The 17,773-nt window shown below is 48.4% G+C and overlaps 1 protein-coding gene across 5 annotated transcripts; it reads left to right on the top strand.

Annotated features, from left to right (window-relative positions):
* The first annotated feature begins 7,916 nt into the window (after positions 1 to 7,916).
* Positions 7,917 to 13,086, top strand: LOC114225770 (keratin, type II cytoskeletal 1). 5 transcript variants are annotated; one of them, XM_088025609.1, is made up of 11 exons: positions 7,917 to 8,196; positions 8,239 to 8,543; positions 9,591 to 9,805; positions 10,135 to 10,195; positions 10,611 to 10,706; positions 10,876 to 11,040; positions 11,173 to 11,298; positions 11,867 to 12,087; positions 12,548 to 12,582; positions 12,686 to 12,793; positions 12,863 to 13,086. In XM_088025609.1, the coding sequence occupies exons 1-11, from the start codon at positions 7,917 to 7,919 to the stop codon at positions 13,084 to 13,086; spliced, it is 1,836 nt and encodes a 611-aa protein (XP_087881735.1). The 5 variants fall into 5 exon arrangements, with proteins under 5 accessions (XP_087881735.1, XP_087881734.1, XP_027981322.1 ...); XM_088025608.1 differs by having other exon boundaries at positions 7,917 to 8,253; positions 8,299 to 8,543; positions 12,686 to 12,844; positions 12,905 to 13,086; XM_028125521.2 differs by having other exon boundaries at positions 7,917 to 8,211; positions 8,254 to 8,543; positions 12,686 to 13,086.
* Positions 13,087 to 17,773: the final 4,687 nt, after the last annotated feature.

The raw sequence follows: 17,773 nt of genomic DNA, 5'->3' as shown, positions 1-17,773 counted from the left end.
GGGCCTGCAGTAGGTGCCAATTCTGGGGAAGGGAAGCTTTACCCCAAAGCTTGGCCCTCCTAGAGGGCTAGAAAGTGGAACGGGTCTGGGGAAAACAGTAGAAGTAGGTGAGGGCAGGGCCTCAGGGGAGGGCCCTTCAGACAGGGGGCTAGTCTTCCATAGACTCAAAGATAAGAGAGACTGAATGTGTGTGAGTGAGGTCTCTCACTCTCCAGAGAGGTCTGCCTCCCAGGAGACAGGAGCTCAGAAGATAAGAGACTGAGCCCATTCACCCAGTGGGGGTCCTGGGCAGGGTTTTCTGGAATCCATGCCTCTGGGGGAAGCATAGATGCAGACATTCAAGAATGGAGCAAGTTGGGGCGCCTGGGTGGCTCAGATGGTTGAGCATCTGCCTTCGGCTCAGGTCATGATCCCAGGGTCCTGGGATCGGGCCCCGCATCGGGCTCCTGGCTCAGTGGGGAGCCTGCTTCTCCCTCTCTGTCTGCCTCTCTCCCTGCTCATGCTCTCTCTCTCTGTATCTCTGTGTCTCAAATGAATAAATAAAATCTTTAAAAAAAAAAAAAGAATGGAGCAAGTTAAGCTACCACCTTACCCTATGTGATATTTCTGAGTCTGTAAAGGAGTTGCATAAAAGATGTGACCTACTTTCTCCTTCCCTGAAGGAGTACGGATGACAGTTGGGTATGGGATTCATTCAAATATGATTGCAGTCCATATTGATAAGACAGTGTGTTCCCACGCAGGCCCCTACCTTCTCTCTGAGAGGCTTCTCCCCATCTCACCTTGGCAGCAGACCTGTGGGGGAATGGGCTGGGAAAGGAGAGGTGGGCAGAGGGGCTGCCCGAAGGCAAGGAGAGAGGGCATAGACAGAAGCCATGCCACACTTGAAGTAAAAAAAAAAAATCCAAGAGCAGGGGACAGGGACGGGGAGAGAGAAAACAGCAGTGGGTATAAACTTGGTTTACAGTATTCAGCTGCCGATGGTGACAGCGCATGAGCCAACAGCAGTTGGTGGCCAGTGGGGACAGGTGTGGGGACCAGGAAGAGAGTAGTGTGCCAAGTCTACTTTGGCTCTTCTGTAGTCTGACCACTCTGAGGACATTACTAAAGAGGAGTCCATTCAGACGACAGTGGCCAGGACAGTGGGGGTGGACAATCAGAAACCTGGCCACAGGGGGACGCTGGAAGGCCCTGGACATCTTTGGGGGGAGATGTGACAGTTAACTGCAAAGATTTGAAGAGTTTCCTTGGCAAAGAGGGGTTGACCCCGGCTGATGACCCAGATGAACAGGTGGGAACTGCAGCACATTTGGCTCAGGGTAAGAAGCAATTTTTATTGATCTTGAGACACAAGAGGCATGAGGAGTTGGCACATTTCAAGCAGAGGTTGGCTAACTATCTGGCAGGAGGTTGAGGGAGGGACTGAATGATATGTGGGAATATGTGTATGGCAGCCATTCATCCCTTTGCTGGCCTAAGAGTTCATGTGATGGAGCCTGAGAAAAAAGGAGTTTCACTCTCTATTTTATATTGGGGAAAATTAAGGTCAGATGCCAAGGAATGATCAAGTCATGGAGAGGCCAAGGGCCCAAGGACCAAGAATTGTGAAATGAGCCCAAGTTTTCTGACACCGCAGACCTAGTCCAGGGTGTGGATGGGATTCTCCCTGGGATCATGCATGCGCATATGATGTGCTTAGGAAATCCAAGCTGGCTCTGGATGAAAACACAGGGCAAGGTGGATCAGAGGTCATCTTGCCCATCCTTCTCCTTCTGGGCAGTAATTGGGATTGCCCCAAAAAACATGACTCTGCTTTTTCTCTTCAGAAGCCTTGACCTTTTCAATTATGGAGAACCAGGGGACGGATGGAGGGAATCACGTGCCTGAATCCTAGAATATTGGAACAGAGATTCCACGGGGCAGGGGCATGAGAAAGGTAGGGCAAGGAGAGAGGAGTTAGCCAAGGAGGATCTAGGACTCCAAGGAAAGGCCTTGATGTCCTGTTCCGGGCCTGAGCCAGGGCGTTGTTAGCACTAAAAGATGCTGGGAGGAGGCTTCCTGGTATAAACAATACTCCTGTTAGAGACAATGAGATCCCATCAGGAGCAAATGCCTCTCACTGTAGCTCACCCCGGTGACAACAAGGAGCCATCCCATAGCCCTCTAACCATGTACAAAATGCTTCCACATGTGGTATCTCATACGGTTCTCACGGGCCCTGGGGGAGGGCTGGGGGAACACCTGTGGTCCTTCCAGGGGCTAGGAAGCATTCCATCCCTGCTTGTGTTCAGTGCTATTCCCATGGCGCTGATACTCCGAGGGAGAGTCAAGCAGGCCCATCTACCAAGCAACAGAGGGGCAGGCAGGCAGGCCCATCCACCAAACAACAGAGGGGCGGGCAGGAGGGAGCACAGAGGAGGGCAGGAGGCCACTCCCAGGGAGTTTGCCCACAGCTCCTCCAGCGTGAGGCTGGGGCAGGGCAGCATGCTCTGGGAATCTAAATTTAATTCCACCAGCTTCTCATTTACATAGATTGTTATCTAGGAACATGGTGACAGGAGGAGCAACCATTGGCTCAATAAAATTCTAACTCTGTCTGACCTTGGACAAGGTGTACGTTTCTGGGCTGGGAAAGTCCTCGATATCAAGCAGCCTGTGAAGAGTGTTGCTTCACCCTCCATTACTGGACCTTTGGCCCAGGATGCATCTTCCAATCATGAGCCATGTGCTCCGAGAGCCCTCTTCAAGCTTGGTGTAACTCCCATCATTTGGTTGGACCTGCTGCCCTGGTTTTATCAGCTTTCTGATCAGTCCAGGAAACCGTGTGTCTTCAGGTTGATCAACACTCTGTTGAAGACTGAGCTGGGAACTTGGGATGTTGGGAGGACTGGTTCTGAATGTCCCAGTGTCCGTCTGGAAGGGCTTCTGGGGGCTCTGAGGGTGTGTTCCAGCTTCCACACCTGTCCCAGCATGCTCAGCATGGGAATTTGTCCCCACCCTGCAGAACAGGTATTCCACAGTGACAGTAATTCCTAGCTAGCTTAGCCCCCTTGGGCTGCAGTTGCACTCAACATTCCCTCCTGTGTGTGATGGGCCTTACCCTCCTTGTTATAGACTTATGCTCCTTTCCTCCCCCAAGGCTTTCACCCACACAAGATGACCTTATCGCAAAAACTTAAGCTGCCTTTCCAGGTCTTTTTAGTTTCCAGTGAAACAGGGTCTTGTTCCAAAGTTTTTCCTGATTGTTAAATCATTTTCTGGATCCTTCCCAATGCAATAGTAAGAGAGAATCCTTCCCTCTTCCTCTATCTAGCATCTACTACACTTTGGTTTCCCTCTAAGGTAGATGTAGTCCCCTCTTTGAGATGAGGAAACTCAGGCTCAGAGAGGGCAAGTGACCTACCCAGAGTCACACAGCTAGAAATTTGCAGTGGGTCAAGAGTGGGTCTCTGGCTGACTCCATAGCTCAGACAACATCCACCTCCCCTCTCCTACATGTTCCTCTTTGGCTTCCTCCTTCCTGGCCTCTATTCAGCTCCAGCACTGCTAGCAAGCCACTGGGGATCTCCTTCCCTTCTATCTGTCCTGAGCAGGCTTCCCTAGTTGGGGACCTCTTCCTTCTGCATAAAAAGCCTCGGCCCCTCCTCTGCTGGCTGCAGGCTTTCCACATCTCACCCCGCCTCCCCATTGTCTGTGACTCTCCTTTATGCCCCCCAGGCTTCAGCTTTCCCCACTCCCCTGAAATTTCTTTCTCCTGTCCCTGGTGGAGTCCTGCAGGGCTGGATGGCTTGTCATTGCATGTCTCTCTTCAACTCAGTCCCATCCTGCAAAAAGCTATCAAAACATCACCACCCCTGCTCCTGCCCACACCCACAGTCTGCCTGTGGCAGCTTCATCCCAGTGATCGGTTCCGGGGTATGTGTGTGGGTCCTCGGGATTGGAAGTGCTCTGGCACTCTGATATCCAGCACGAATGGGGGTACCCTTCAGGTGCAGGGGACTGTGTGGGAAGCTGGAGCAATTGGCATTCGAGGAGGGCATCCAAAGACACAGAGGACTTAGTGTTGCTTTCAAAAGTCTTCCAGAGCAATTGAGGGACTAGCAAACACACACACACACACACATGTGAATATGTACTTGAATCTGGCAGCAACTGAGCTTAGAAAAAGAAACCAATGGAGCAGCCGAGTGGCTTTAATCAAGGAAAACTCCCTGGAAGAGTGGGCCTTGTCCACTGCCTGGCGGAGCAGGGAGATGTAGGCATTTGCTCTCAAGGCCTGAGGGACAAATCCAGATTCAGGCCCAAGTGCTCAGGAATGGAGGTCGTGGGTGGTCCCAGAGCTTGCCTATGAGTAGAAGTTTGAAGTGGGTCACTGACAGGCTGGAAGACCCATCAGGGAGAGAAGAGTGTGAGTGGGTTGTCAGATGGAGAGGAAGAGAGGAAGAGGGAGAGGGTTGAATGGTTTGGGTAAAGCATGGGAGTGGGAAGGTCAAGATGTGAGGCTCAGCGAGTGGGTGGCAGGAAACCTGTAGGCCCTAGGGGCAGGCCCATGACACGAGGAGCCCTTTGGGATAGAGGCAGGCATGTTCTCGAAGTTTGACAGGCTTGACTTGTCAGTTCCCGGCTGGGGGCATGTCTTTTAACCTCCATGGACCTAAGTTGTCTCTTCTTTAAAATGGGGCTAATCCTAGTGACCATGGTGAGGACCTTGGGTAATGTTTAGATGAGACGCGGCTCCTAGCTCATAGTCGGTGCCTGTGGATGTGGCTGCCTCTCTCCTCTTTCATGCTCTCTGTATTTTATAAATGCAGGGCCCGCAAGGAAGCCAGGAGGAAGGGTGCAGGGCCCACACCTTTCTCCCACATTTGCCTTTTACTATCACTGCACACTGACCGTGGTCCTGGGGACATGGCAGGCAAGGATGAGCTGGGATGGCTGGTGGCGTCGCAGCTTCCAGACCCACTGGGTTCCCGCAAAAGTGAGCCGTGGGAACAGAATGGGAGTTTGATTGAGAAACTGGATGATCCCCAGGAATGGATCTCATGACTTGGACACATGTTTTGACTTCGTTGGGTTTGCCTTCTCACGTGTTTGATCGGCGGGTTAGATGGTGTGGTCTTTGAGTCCCTGTAGATGGGAATATTCTGTCATCGTCTGACACTCATGTACAGGAACCTGTTCCACTTGCCTGTCCTTGAGCCTCTTCTCAGGTTTAGAAGGAAGAACACTTGAACTGAAACCAGGAAACTCGGGTTCTAGTCCCAGATGTGTGTTTTCTGGGCTGGAGTGTCTAAGCAAGTCCCCTCATCTCCCTACGCCTTGGTTTTCCACTTTGTAAAATGGGTCCAAACAGTCTGACAGCTTCGTTCTCGTGGTTCCCGTGGGCATAGTATTGGTGTATGCGCTCGGTCAGGTGAAGTGCCCAAAATGTCAGCTGATGGTGATTTTTATACCTTCTCGTTTCTTCTTTTCCCTCTGACTCTCCCTCCTCACCGTAGCCCCTACAGTAAGTTTTGCAGCTCTGTAAATTGTCTATCAATTGTCTGACTGTCCACCTCTTGGCTTTTACTGTCAGTTTCTCAGTTTGGGGATGGAAGCACGAGTCCCCGAGAGATCTGTTGCTGGCTGGCAGAGGCGAGAGGATAAACACACACATGTACACACACACACACACACACACGCACACACAGGGGCACACCCCTCCAAACTGCTAGAAGGAATCAATGTGCAGAGTGACATGTCTCACAAGGGAGTGTGCTGAACTAGAAGAATTTTGATTGCCCGTCAGGAGGTGATTAGGCAACAGTCATTACCATGCCAAGACCGTCCCAGGTCCCATTATTCCTAGTTAGGAACAAGATCTGAATTACTCATTCCCCAGATAGATGACGGGTTTAGCAGCCCACAGATGTTAGTGTTAGAACCGAGTCCCAGACAACAGCATCACAAAGATGAGGGGCGAGAGGGGGAACAGTGGAGAGGTGAGGGGCACTTTCTGGAGGAGGGTGTGTGCAAAACCTGTGGGAGAAGGGAAGGGACAAGGCTCAGCGGTGAGGTGGGGCTGGGAAGGGCTGACATCCAGCTGTGCTGCTTTAGGAGCACAGGGCTCCCAGCCGGAGGGTCTTCTCCCCTGTGTCTTGTATCCCACAGTGGGGACCTCCCACACAGGCCTGTGATTTACCACTCAGAGCTGCGCAGAGCCCACTGAACTTCGCACTGGCTTCTCACCGAGTCTTTCAATTAATTCTGTGTTCATGTGCAAGTGTGGGGAGCAGGCTGGGCTTCGAAGGAGTCTCAGAACGGAAGTCTATGGAGGGCTCAGGTCATTCCAGATCTCAACCCCGCTTCTGTCCATTAAGACTGATCAAGGGGTGCTCCTCCAGGAGGGCCCCTGCGACTTCCTGGCCAGCTGCTATGCAGTTTGGACACCCTTGCACCTGGATAGAAGTGAAATCTCCCCACTGAACTCTGCGCCTGCAATCCCCCCTTCTGTGAATGAGTTGAGGCACTTTGCAAGCGCTTGCGTGTGCCTGGGGCCAAGGATTCGAAGGGATAGGATGGGCCTCCTGCCTTGGAGCTCTCTGTGGCAGGAAGCTGCCTGTGTCGCCTGGCTTTACACGCAACGGCCAGCACACCCCAAAGTCATTGCTGTGGTGTCATACAACACACTGGTTAGGATCCCGCACACTGTCACTCAGCATCTTCAGTTCAACTCCCCGCTATGCCCCTTACCACCTTTGTAAATTGGAGCTTTGGTGCCTCAGTTTCCCTGTTTTAAAAACGGATAGCACGATAGCATCTGTCTCAGAGCTGTGAAAATGAAATAGGGGAATACACATAAAAGCTGTAGAACAGTGCCTAGTACTGCGCCAGTTTTTCATACGTCTTAGCTATTTATCATACCTGTTACTATTGCCGTTACTATTGTCCGGAAACAGTTTTCACTTCTCGGATCAGGCTTTCCAGACTCGCATCATTGTCCTCCCCCCAAATCTACAGTCGTCTCTCCATGTCATCTGGTGTCAGGCTCCAAGCCCCCTGTGAAGCCTCACTTCCATCCCTTTGCTTTACAGAATGTATGGACTAGGTTCTACCCGTTACCTCCCAGCTCTCTTGGCTTTTCCCACCGGCATTGGCATGCCCTCCATTTGCACCACTTTCCTTTTGCTGGCATCTCCATCTCCTGCCCCAGCCTGTCTCTGAGGAAAAGGAACAACCAGCAAACTTAGAAAAGAACATGTCTTTTCCTCAGACCCTTCCAGAGCACCTGCCCATCCATCATATTCTCTGCCAGTGTCTCTTCCTATAATATTAATGCACATGTAATAAAAATAAGTTCTTTTAATTTTTCACTTATTAAAGTCTTATTCGAGGTCAGGGGATACGACTTGGTGAGCTCTGGGCTCTAGAGAGCAATCTCAGAAATGGGCCGGAGAGTTCCTCCTCCGATTCGAGCATGAGGAGTTGCCCCTGCCAGGCCTGAGGGGACAGTGCGCTTAGCAGCTTACAAGGGCAAGGCAAGAATGGGGACATACATATCTCTGTGACAGGAGGTTATGAAATCTTACCAAGAAGCACCAGGTGGCAAATGCAGGGTCCTATTTTCCCAAAGCCACAAGCACTTGAAGAGAGATTTTGTCTGATAAAACGATTACCACACGATCAATCTTGCACACACAGCAATTTTGAGAGCTATCCTGGGAGTTAGGTGTGTAGTGTTTATCGTATTGTTGAGGCTCGTAAAAATCTTGTATGGCTGCAGGCAAACCAAACCCTTGACAGGCTCTGCGTCCCGCTGACTCGAGGACCAAGCCCAAATGCACTCCCTGTATATAAGGGACAGTCTCTGTGCTTGGGGTAGAGGAGTGTGAGCTCCTTTCCTTTCCCGACTTTGCTCCAACTCTCTCCAAGGCAGCATGAATCGAAACTTTAGTTCTAGGTCTGGGTTCCGGAGCGGAGGGGGCTTCAGCTCTGGCTCTGCCGGAGTGGTCGGCTTCCAACGCAGGACCACTAGCAGCTCTGTGCGCCACAGCGGGGGAGGTGGTGGGAGATTTTCAGGGGGAAGATGTGGAGGTGGTGGCGGTGGCGGTGGTTTTGGAAGTCGAAGCCTTGTCAATCTTGGTGGCAGTAAGAGTATCTCCATAAGCGTGGCCAGAGGAGGTGGACGTGGTGGTTTTGGTGGTGGTTGTGGTGGTGGTGGCTTTGGGGGTGGTGGTTTTGGTGGTGGTGGCTATGGAGGCTTTGGCAGTGGAGGTGGTTTTGGTGGAGGTGGTTTTGGTGGAGGTGGTTTTGGAGGAGGTGGTTTTGGTGGAGGTGGTTTTGGTGGAGGCGGTTTTGGTGGAGGCGGTTTTGGTGGAGGCGGTTTTGGTGGAGGCAGTTTTGGGCCTGTCTGCCCCCCTGGTGGCATACAGGAAGTCACCATCAACCAGAGCCTTCTGCAACCCCTTAATGTGGAGATTGACCCTGAGATCCAAAAAGTGAAGACTCGAGAAAGGGAGCAAATCAAGTCGCTGAACAACCAATTTGCCTCCTTCATTGACAAGGTGAGTTTATCTGCCTAGGGCACACGTGGAGGGCTGCTCTTGGTCCATTTGAGATTGCTTGGGTTTCAGCCTCAAGTTTCTGTTTGGATATTTTGTGGAATTGTCTTCTAGGAGATATGTTAGAAGTATTCTTGTGAATGATTCTAATGACTAAACTCTCTCTTGAACAAAGAGGTCGTGGGCTACATAAGTGTGGGTCAATGTGACATCACCTTAAAGTATCTTTTCATTCAGCTCTTGAGCTGAATTGGGACTTACATATGGTGAATGAAGGCAAAAGAACTAGGGCTAACTCAGCTTTGTAGGGTGCAAATGAGAGTTCTGGAAATGTCTTCCTAACCATAAAAAAGGAGTTGAGGGTGAATAGAGTGCACTGTGATATTGTAGTGGAAAGGATGTAGTAAGTCAGCACCAAACATCTTTTGCTTTCAGGAGAGGAGCTCTGCCCTCTGAAAATGTTACCTTGGTACAAGTTTCTTTTTTATACTTATACTCTGAGTATCTGCTCTGGAAAAACATGTAAACCATTTCTTATTTTTTGCTTAATCATCAATAATGTCAACTCAAAGTCATCCACAACAGATTTCAAATTCTATTTTGGATCTCCCCAACATACCTCTGAATGTGTGAATGCTTACAGAATGCATACCAATGTTTATGGCAATCTACCTAAAAAAAAGGTTGAAAGGCAAATCTCTTAAGTATCATGTAACCACTTCAAGTGTAATTGCAGTAATTTTATATAGGGCTTTGCTGTTTGGTATTTGTCTAGTTACTTCCTTTGAAAGTTCTAGCTGCAACAGTATAATAATTACCCTTCTCAGGAAATTAAAGCTTCTGTGAATTCATAGTGAGTTAGATTTTGTTATAAAAAAATGATGCTAACTTGATCTTCCTATTTCTCTGCCATGGCCAGGAAAACAGGACTTGAAGGAACAAATTCTTTTCCAAATGAGGCATGGGTCTCACTGTGGGGTAGCTTATGGCACTCAGTGGCCAGTGGACTCCATTTCTGCATCAGTCAGTAATGGCGGCTTGTGTTCTCAGGTGCGGTTCTTGGAGCAGCAGAACCAGGTGCTGCAAACAAAATGGGAGCTGCTGCAGCAGGTAGACACCTCCACTCGGACCCACAGCTTAGAACCCTACTTTGAGTCCTACATCAACAATCTTAGAAGGAGAGTGGACCAACTGAAGAATGACCAGTCTAGGATGGATTCGGAATTGAAGAACATGCAAGACCTGGTGGAAGATTACCGGCACAAGTAAGGAAGACTGGCCAGGCAATCCCTGACTTGTGTTCTAAAATATTTCCTGAAAGTGGCAAGCTAAGGTTATGAGTCTTAAGCTAAGACAATATGTAGTGATATCTTTTCTTAGGTTAGAAGCCAACTAATTTGGCATTTTCAGAATTCTTCCTCTTCTTAGAAGCTGGAAACAGCTTAGTAGTTTTGTTGCTCAGGAGGAAGGGGTGGCCAAGCTGTCCTAGGCTAATAACGGGAGGCAATGACAGCTAATACCAATCTCAGTGGGGGAAGCTGAACTTCAGGTCTCACCTTCTCCAAATATCGAAATCCCTCTGATTTCCTTGTAGGTATGAGGACGAGATCAACAAGCGGACAAATGCAGAAAATGAATTTGTTACCATCAAGAAGGTGAGCAAATCTGTAGAATGGACCTCACATCTGAAATAAAGAATGCAAGAGGGACTCCAATTACTAAGCAGAAGGAAGTCATGATGTGGAGAACCTGGTGGGGGCCTGATGAATAGCCGAATAGAGTTTGCCCCTGACATTATCATGGACCTGGGCTTATCCAGGCTATTTGCTTCTCCAGCTCTCTCAGGCCTTCATGGAGGAGGTAGGGAGGCAAGTTCTCAGCGACTCAGGCGAGCTGTCCTGTAATTGTGATTCTAAGGGGTGGGGCAGTCTAGGGATTGTGATCCGCCTGGAGTAGGAAGGTGTGGAGGAGACTCCAAATGCTTGTTCTACTTGGAGAGGCCCCTTGCACCTAGTGAGAAGGACTTGCCCTGGGAAGAACATGACTTCACGATGTCCATTGTTCCTCTAGGATGTGGATGCTGCTTATATGACTAAGGTGGACCTTCAGGCCAAAGTTGACAACTTGCAGCAGGAAATTGATTTCCTCACAGTGCTCTACCAGGCAGTAAGTCCTCTGCTTCCGACCATGTTTACCCAAATGAAGAGCCTCTGAGCCTGCACCCATCACTATCCAGAAGAACAAAGATATATCTTCCATCTCCTGACTCCTCCCTCTGTCTAAGTTGTGTTTTATTTTAACACTGTAAGAGTCACTGAACTATTATGTCTTGCAGGAGCTGTCCCAGATGCAGACTCAAATCAGTGAAACCAATGTCATCCTGTCCATGGACAACAACCGCAGCCTGGACCTGGACAGCATCATCGCTGAGGTCAAAGCTCAGTATGAGGAGATCGCCCAGAAGAGCAAGGCTGAGGCTGAGGCGCTGTACCAGACCAAGGTGAATGAGCCAAATGTCTAGTCAGTTTTCCTGAAATGTCTTGTCTTGCTGTCCTGTGTTTTCTCTTATATTTGTATGTGTGAGCCACGGTATGCTCTGCCACATCTAATTGACTTTATCCACCATCTTTAGTATGAAGAGCTCCAGATAACCGCTGGCAAGCATGGGGACAGTCTGAAAAGTACAAAGATGGAGATTTCAGAGCTGAATCGGGTGGCCCAGAGACTGCGATCTGAAATTGATAGTGTCAAGAAGCAGGTACTTGTTCCCTCCTTCTACTGCTCAGCTATAGCTATATGGCATTGGGGAAGGAGGCTCAGGTAACTGGAGGACACTTTTCTAGTGTTGAATCTTGCAATCCACTCCAAGCCTTTGGTGATCATTCTGGTTTCCACAATTGAGCTTTTGTGCTGGGTTCTCTTTAGGGAAGCTTGTGAAAATGACCTGGCAGAGAAATGGATGTGATGGTCATGAGTGATCTAGCTCATGATGCAAAGACATGGTGAATGAGAGGAAAGGCGGCCAGGAGGTTTCAGGGTAGGAGTTTGGAAGAATGTCAGGTGTGTAAGGGGTAGAGAAGCTTCAAGTCAGGGCCAGGAGAGGCTGTTGCCTTCCCTTTAAGGGCTTTTAAGGAAGTAACGCAGTGACGAGCTATCCAGAGGCAATGATGTGCTATCCAGAGCCATGAGTTGACTTAAAACTGTTGTGATTCTGTTGGACCCAGGGTAGCAGCCTCACTGAGGTGGACAGAGGAATCTGAGATAAGAAGGCAAGGGTGGATTAGGCGATAGGACAATGTGTAACATAGGAGCTTCTCCTCTCTTAGATCTCCACGCTGCAACAGTCCATCAGTGATGCCGAGCAGCGTGGTGAGAATGCCCTCAAAGATGCCCAGGGCAAGCTGGCTGAGCTAGAGGATGCCCTGCAGAAGGCCAAGGAGGACATGGCCCGCCTGCTGCGTGACTACCAGGAGCTGATGAACACCAAACTGGCCTTGGACATGGAGATCGCCACCTACAGAACCCTTCTGGAAGGAGAGGAAAGCAGGTGAGGACAGAACCCTGGGCAGTTTGGCCATTTCTTATGGTGCTTCTTCCCTTGTAGGCTGACTGCTATCCAGCATGCAGCCAAGGGGCTGCAGCTTGTCCTGGGAAGGGGGAGAGGAGAGGTGCAGGGCGCAGGAGGAAAGACTTGGTCTCATTTTGGGTCCCGAACTTTGTTTGGAGGGCTATCGCATCTCTATGAAGTGCTTTGAGAAGGAATCATTTATCCTCCATCTGGGCTGGCTCAGATGTCAGCTGGCCTAAAGGTCAATGGCACTCGCTTCAAGACTCTTGTCTATCTTCCATGGAGATTTCTCGCTGTGTTTGCACTGAGAAGAAGTTTGGGAGGCCGAGGGGACTGGATCGGGTTTCAGATCAAGTGGGTAGGAGGAGCCCCAAATGAGGAGAATCTCTGCCTCGGCAGCTGGAGAGTCAAGAGGGATTTGCTTTTCTTCCTCCTACAGGATGTCTGGAGAGTGTACCCCGAACGTGAGCGTGTGTAAGTACAAGCCGCTTTCTCGGGGGGGGGGGGGGGGGCACGTGCAGGTTTTGCTGGGCTGGAAAGGGAGGTGGGCTGACGATAACTGAGTGTCCCCTTGCAGCTGTGAACACCAGCCACACCACCATCAGTGGAGGTGGTGGCCGAGGAGGCGGGGGTTTCGGTTCCGGAGGCGGCGGCAGCGGCGGCGGCTATGGTTCCGGAGGCGGCAGTTACGGCTCCGGAGGCGGGGGCAGTGGCGGCTACGGCTCTGGAGGTGGCGGCAGCTACGGCTCTGGAGGCGGCTACGGCTCTGGAGGTGGCGGCGGCTACGGCTCTGGAGGTGGCGGCGGCTACGGCTCCGGTAGCAGCAGTGGGGGCCACAGAGGCGGCTCTGGAGGGGGCAACTGGGGTTCCGGAGGGAGCTCCGGAGGCCGGGGATCCAGCTCTGGGGGTAACAAAACCTCTAGTGGCAGTTCCAGCGTGAAGTTTGTTTCCACCAGCTATTCCAGAGCAGTCAGATAAAGAGGTGTCCTCCATCCTGTTAGCTCTCCCTCACCATCACTACCAAATATGCTTGGCAAGACCAAGGTCAGTTGCCCCAGCCTCACTGGAGAAAAGAGCTTTCATTAGTTACACCAGTTCACCCCAGTTTCCCAGCTCTTTCCTATCTTCTCTGCTTCCCAAAGAAGCTTTTAGATCAGTGGCACTCTCAGTCCCTCTGGCTATGACCCTGCTTTGTGCTTTACCCAAGAAACTGTTCAGCAATGACCACTACACACATTACATTTCAAAGCACTTCCTTAAGTCAGCCAGATGAAGGCTGGTTAGAACCACAGCTTCTTTGCTGTGCATGGAGCACGTGCTCTGGACACTCCTTAATATCCTCTTTCTTGGAGCAAGCTCTGTGCTGCTTTGATTTTGTATATAAGGTGTGAGCAAGTTGATTGTCTTTTGTGGAGAGGTCTTAAACTGCCCCCTTCCTTGTATTGCTGCAATAAACTGCATTTTAAAATTCTCTCTGAGTCTCAATCTGCGTTGCTCATGGCATTCTCTGTCCTGCGTGGGTGCTTTGTGGGAGGGAAAGAAGACCTTGGAGCCATGTGGCGTATGGGGGAGTTGGGACACATGAAAATGATGGGCAAGATGGGGACCTTGGTCAGGCACCATTCATCTTTAAGCGTTTAATAGTTAAATACAACACACTCTTTCCCAGAGTGTGCAGATATCATGGAGAAATGGAGAGACTGGAGTATTCATCCGAGAAACTTTTATTCGTCTGAGAAGTCTTTCTTGGAAAGGGCAGTGAGTAAGGAGTTTGGGAAGGAGGAGTTTGGTATTGAGAAGAAAGCAAAGTATGGTGTGGAATAGTAATTGGTCATGTGGAACAGTCAGTGATGAGAAGGGCATGGGTACTGCAGGTGCTACAGCCAGAATACAGACTTTGGCTTGGGAGTTCAAGAACCAAGAGTGGTAGTGTATCCATTTCCCCTCTTTCAGGCCCCTACCCAAGGCTCTGTTCAATCTAAGAAGTTCAGTTGTGCACATATAGCTCTTACTTGTGAAGTAGTTCAACGGGAAAGCATAGTGATCAGAAGCATGGGCATTTGAACTCAGATATGCTTGGGTTTGGATCTTACTACCCTATTTGCTAGCTCTGTGATAATGCGCAAGTTACAGACCTCTCTGTACCTCAGTTTTATTATCTTTAAAATGGGAATAACATGCCTTCCTTGTGGGAATTATTGTAAGGATTAACACTGGTATTTTTGATATTGCCATTTTTGATAGTAATGCTGCTGCTGATCTGGCTATTGTAACATTGCTTGTTGGTCTCTAGACAGCTCAGTAGATGCTTGCTCTAAAGACCAATGAACATCAGCTTCCAAGGGGTTCTATGACCATGAAAATGTTAGTCAACTTTCCTGAAGATTAATTTTCATGACCTCCAATTAGGAAAAGTCTTCCTAGCTCTAGTGTCAACCAGAACTGAAGGGAATAAAGAGAGTATAGATCAACAAGAGTATAAGGTACATACAACTTGGTGAGCTATATCTCTCCTCTCCAATCCTGTCTGGACTGATGTGAAAAAGAACAAACTTCAATTCAGAGAAACTGGGTTTAAGCTACTGTGGTATTTAAGGGGCGGGCTAAGGAAAATAATCCACAGCTCACTGGATGTGTGGATCCTTAGACAAATCAGTTGGCCTTTCTGAGCTTCACTTGTCTTGTAGATAAAATGGGGATGAGACTATTTGCCTCTGGACATCAAGAGGATAAAATACATAATGTGAAATGCTTTGTGAATTGTGAATAAGTTATACAGAAGTAGTTGCATGAAATTAAAAGGGAGTGACAAAGAAGTAGAAGACAGCTGGCTGTCGAGGGCACTGAGGAGGGAAGTGCCTTGGCATGGTCACTGTGGCCCAGAGACAACTCTGTAGTGATGTAGAATTGATTTTGGTAGTGCACCCAATTTAAATCTGCTCCTGAGGACTAATATTTGTGAACTAAACACATAAGTGATGGATGTGTGAACCATAATGCCCATGTATTAGTTCATGACATATTCAGTGACTGAAATACCAGAGCTCCCCATCCTGTTAGCAAGATACCTGACTAAACTGAGTTAGTCAGAATAGGTGGCATGGTGATTGTTGATTTAGAACAATGGGAGTTGAGTGGCCTTGAGGGAGATGGTTTACTTTCCTCCACGGGAGAGAAGACTTCTGGGGCCACTAGATACGACACCTGGGATACTACTGAGTGAATGAACCAATGAGAATGTTCTAGTACTCTGGCACACATTTTCTAACTTCTTTCTTGCGTTACAACTTTCTTTAGTTATATTTTACATTGGAGATACCCTTGTTCATCTTGTTTGGACTTGGGTTTTCTTGGTAAGGTCAGACATAAAACACAGACCCTATAATTTACAGTGAAACTTATCAAAACCTGTCAGGTCACAGGACTAAATGAAAACCATGTGTAGGTCAGTATATAATTAGTTGAAGAACTAAATTGACTAATATGAAGTGCATTAGTACTAGAGAGACAGCGAGGAAAAATCTGGGATTCCATTCAGTTCGACAAACAGTTCCTGCACACATACTATGTGTCAGGGACAAGTCCACATGTTCGGGGATACTATGATGAGCAAGACATGGCTCTTGCTGTCAAAGAGCTCAGAGGCTTGGGTGATGGGGTGTAGGCAAATGTGCTGTTACAATGCACCCAACCCAGGCGATGATAAACACACACATAAGGTGTAGAAATGATACATACAAAAGGGATGCGTGCAGGGTTTTAGAGGATAAACAGGAATTTGTTGGGCATACAAGGCAGAGAAGGACACTCCAGACAGAAGGAATAATATGGGTAAAGACATGAAAGAATGAAATTACATGAAGTGTTTGATCATCTGAAGGAGCATGAAGTTAGTGACAAGAAATAAGGGTGAACGATGTTTATAGCAGCAATGTCCACAATAGCCAAACTATGGAAAGAGCCAAGATGTCCATCGACAGATGAATGCATAAAGAAGATGTGAGATACACACACACACACACACACACACACACACACACACACACACACACACACAATGGAATATTATGCAGCCATCAAAAAGCCCTGAAATCTTGCCATTTGTAATGACGCGGATGGAACTAGAGGGTATTATGCTGAGCGAAATAAGTCAATCAGAGAAAGACAAGTATTATATGATCTCACTGATATGAGGAATTCTTAATCTCAGGAAACAAACTGAGGGTTGCTGGAGTGGTGGGAGGTGGGAGGGATGGGGTGGCTGGGTGATAGACATTGGGGAAGGTATGTGCTATGGTGAGTGCTGTGAATTGTGCAAGACTGTTGAATCACAGACCTGTATCTCTGAAACAAATAATACATTATACATTAAAAAAAAAAAGAAGATAGTAGGAAGGGAAAAATGAAGGGGGGAAATCGGAGGGGGAGAAGAACCATGAGAGACTATGGACTCTGAGAAACAAACTGGGGGTTTTAGAGGGAAGAGGGGTGGGAGGATGGGTTAGCCTGGTGATGGGTATTAAGGAGGGCACGTATTGAATAGACAACTGGGTGTTATATGCAAACAATGAATCGTGGAACACTACATCAAAAACTAATGATGTCAAGTATGGTGATTAACATAACATAATAAAATAAAATAAAAACAGAAAAAAAGAAATAAGGGTGAAGAGTTCATTAGATCCACTCAGAAAGGACCTTCCTTGTAGGCATCAAATGAGTCTGGACTCTAGTTTGTGGGTCAGAAGTTCTCAGGTGTGGTTTTGGACCTATGGGCTTATTGCAACCTACTATGTACTGGGACAATGGAAGACAAAGGCATTGTTTTACTGCTGGTGGAATAAAAATTGAGCATGGACCACAGTTTGTCTTGTACATGAGTATCCCATAAGAAATCTGGCCTACTTATGGGAGATCTGTTCATGGAAATGCCTCCCCCCACCCCAGGTATCTAGGGGCTAAAACAGCTATTATAGGTGAGAAGGAGCCAGTGAAGGGATTTAATAGGAGACTGGCATGGTCAGATGGGTGTTTCAAAGGAATCACTCAGGCTAGATTGGAGGGGACCATAGTGGAGTGGGAAGACTTGATAGGGAATAATCACAAAGGTGCAGGCCAAAGACGATAAAGTCTCACACCTTAAGTTCAGGTCCTTAGGGGTGGGTGGGTGGCCAGAAATGAGGGTGCACATCTGCATTCCACAGGTAGTTAGGATTCAAATTATCAGGACTTTGTGATGGATTGGTATGTGGGTTGGGGATGGGTGACACAAAGGGAAGAGTTGAGGAATTCTCCACGTTTCTGGCTTGGGTAATAACAGATAATGTAGCAAGAGGGCTAGTGTGGAGAAATGATGCGTTAGGTCTTTTGAGGTGCCTCTATTCTATCCATATAATTATGGGGGCTAGAGGTGTAAACTGAACTTCATCAAAATCTGAAAGTTAAACTATGAGATAACTCAGGAAGAAGGAGTAGAGGGAGAATTGCAGAGAACACGCAGTAGGAAAGTAAAACAGACATGGAAGGAGCTTGCTCAAAAGGAGAAAATTTAAAGGCCATGAGACCAGACACAATTCTTCGGGGGCTCTCCAGCCAAGACAGTGGGGTCCCACAGATCTAGTGATAACCTCTCAAAATCTTAGACTCCCATATTTCTTTCTTTTTT

The sequence above is a fragment of the Eumetopias jubatus genome, unplaced genomic scaffold (genome assembly GCF_037043125.1).
Source record: "Eumetopias jubatus isolate StellerSeaLion01/CBP00866 unplaced genomic scaffold, mEumJub1_p1.0 scaffold_8, whole genome shotgun sequence".
Taxonomy (NCBI): Eukaryota; Metazoa; Chordata; class Mammalia; order Carnivora; family Otariidae; genus Eumetopias; species Eumetopias jubatus.
Note: the sequence above shows the minus strand (reverse complement) of the source record. Positions and strands in the feature narration are given on the sequence as shown.

What these genes read in the sequence shown, in the direction of transcription:
- LOC114225770 (XM_028125519.2), top strand. Translation starts at nt 7,917, where the DNA reads ATGAATCGAAACTTTAGTTCTAGGTCTGGGTTCCGGAGCGGAGGGGGC. An exon ending in TTGATAGTGTCAAGAAGCAG is followed by an intron (nt 11,299 to 11,866) that starts GTACTTGTTCCC and finishes CTCCTCTCTTAG; the next exon opens with ATCTCCACGCTGCAACAGTC. An exon ending in TACCCCGAACGTGAGCGTGT is followed by an intron (nt 12,583 to 12,685) that starts GTAAGTACAAGC and finishes GTCCCCTTGCAG; the next exon opens with CTGTGAACACCAGCCACACC.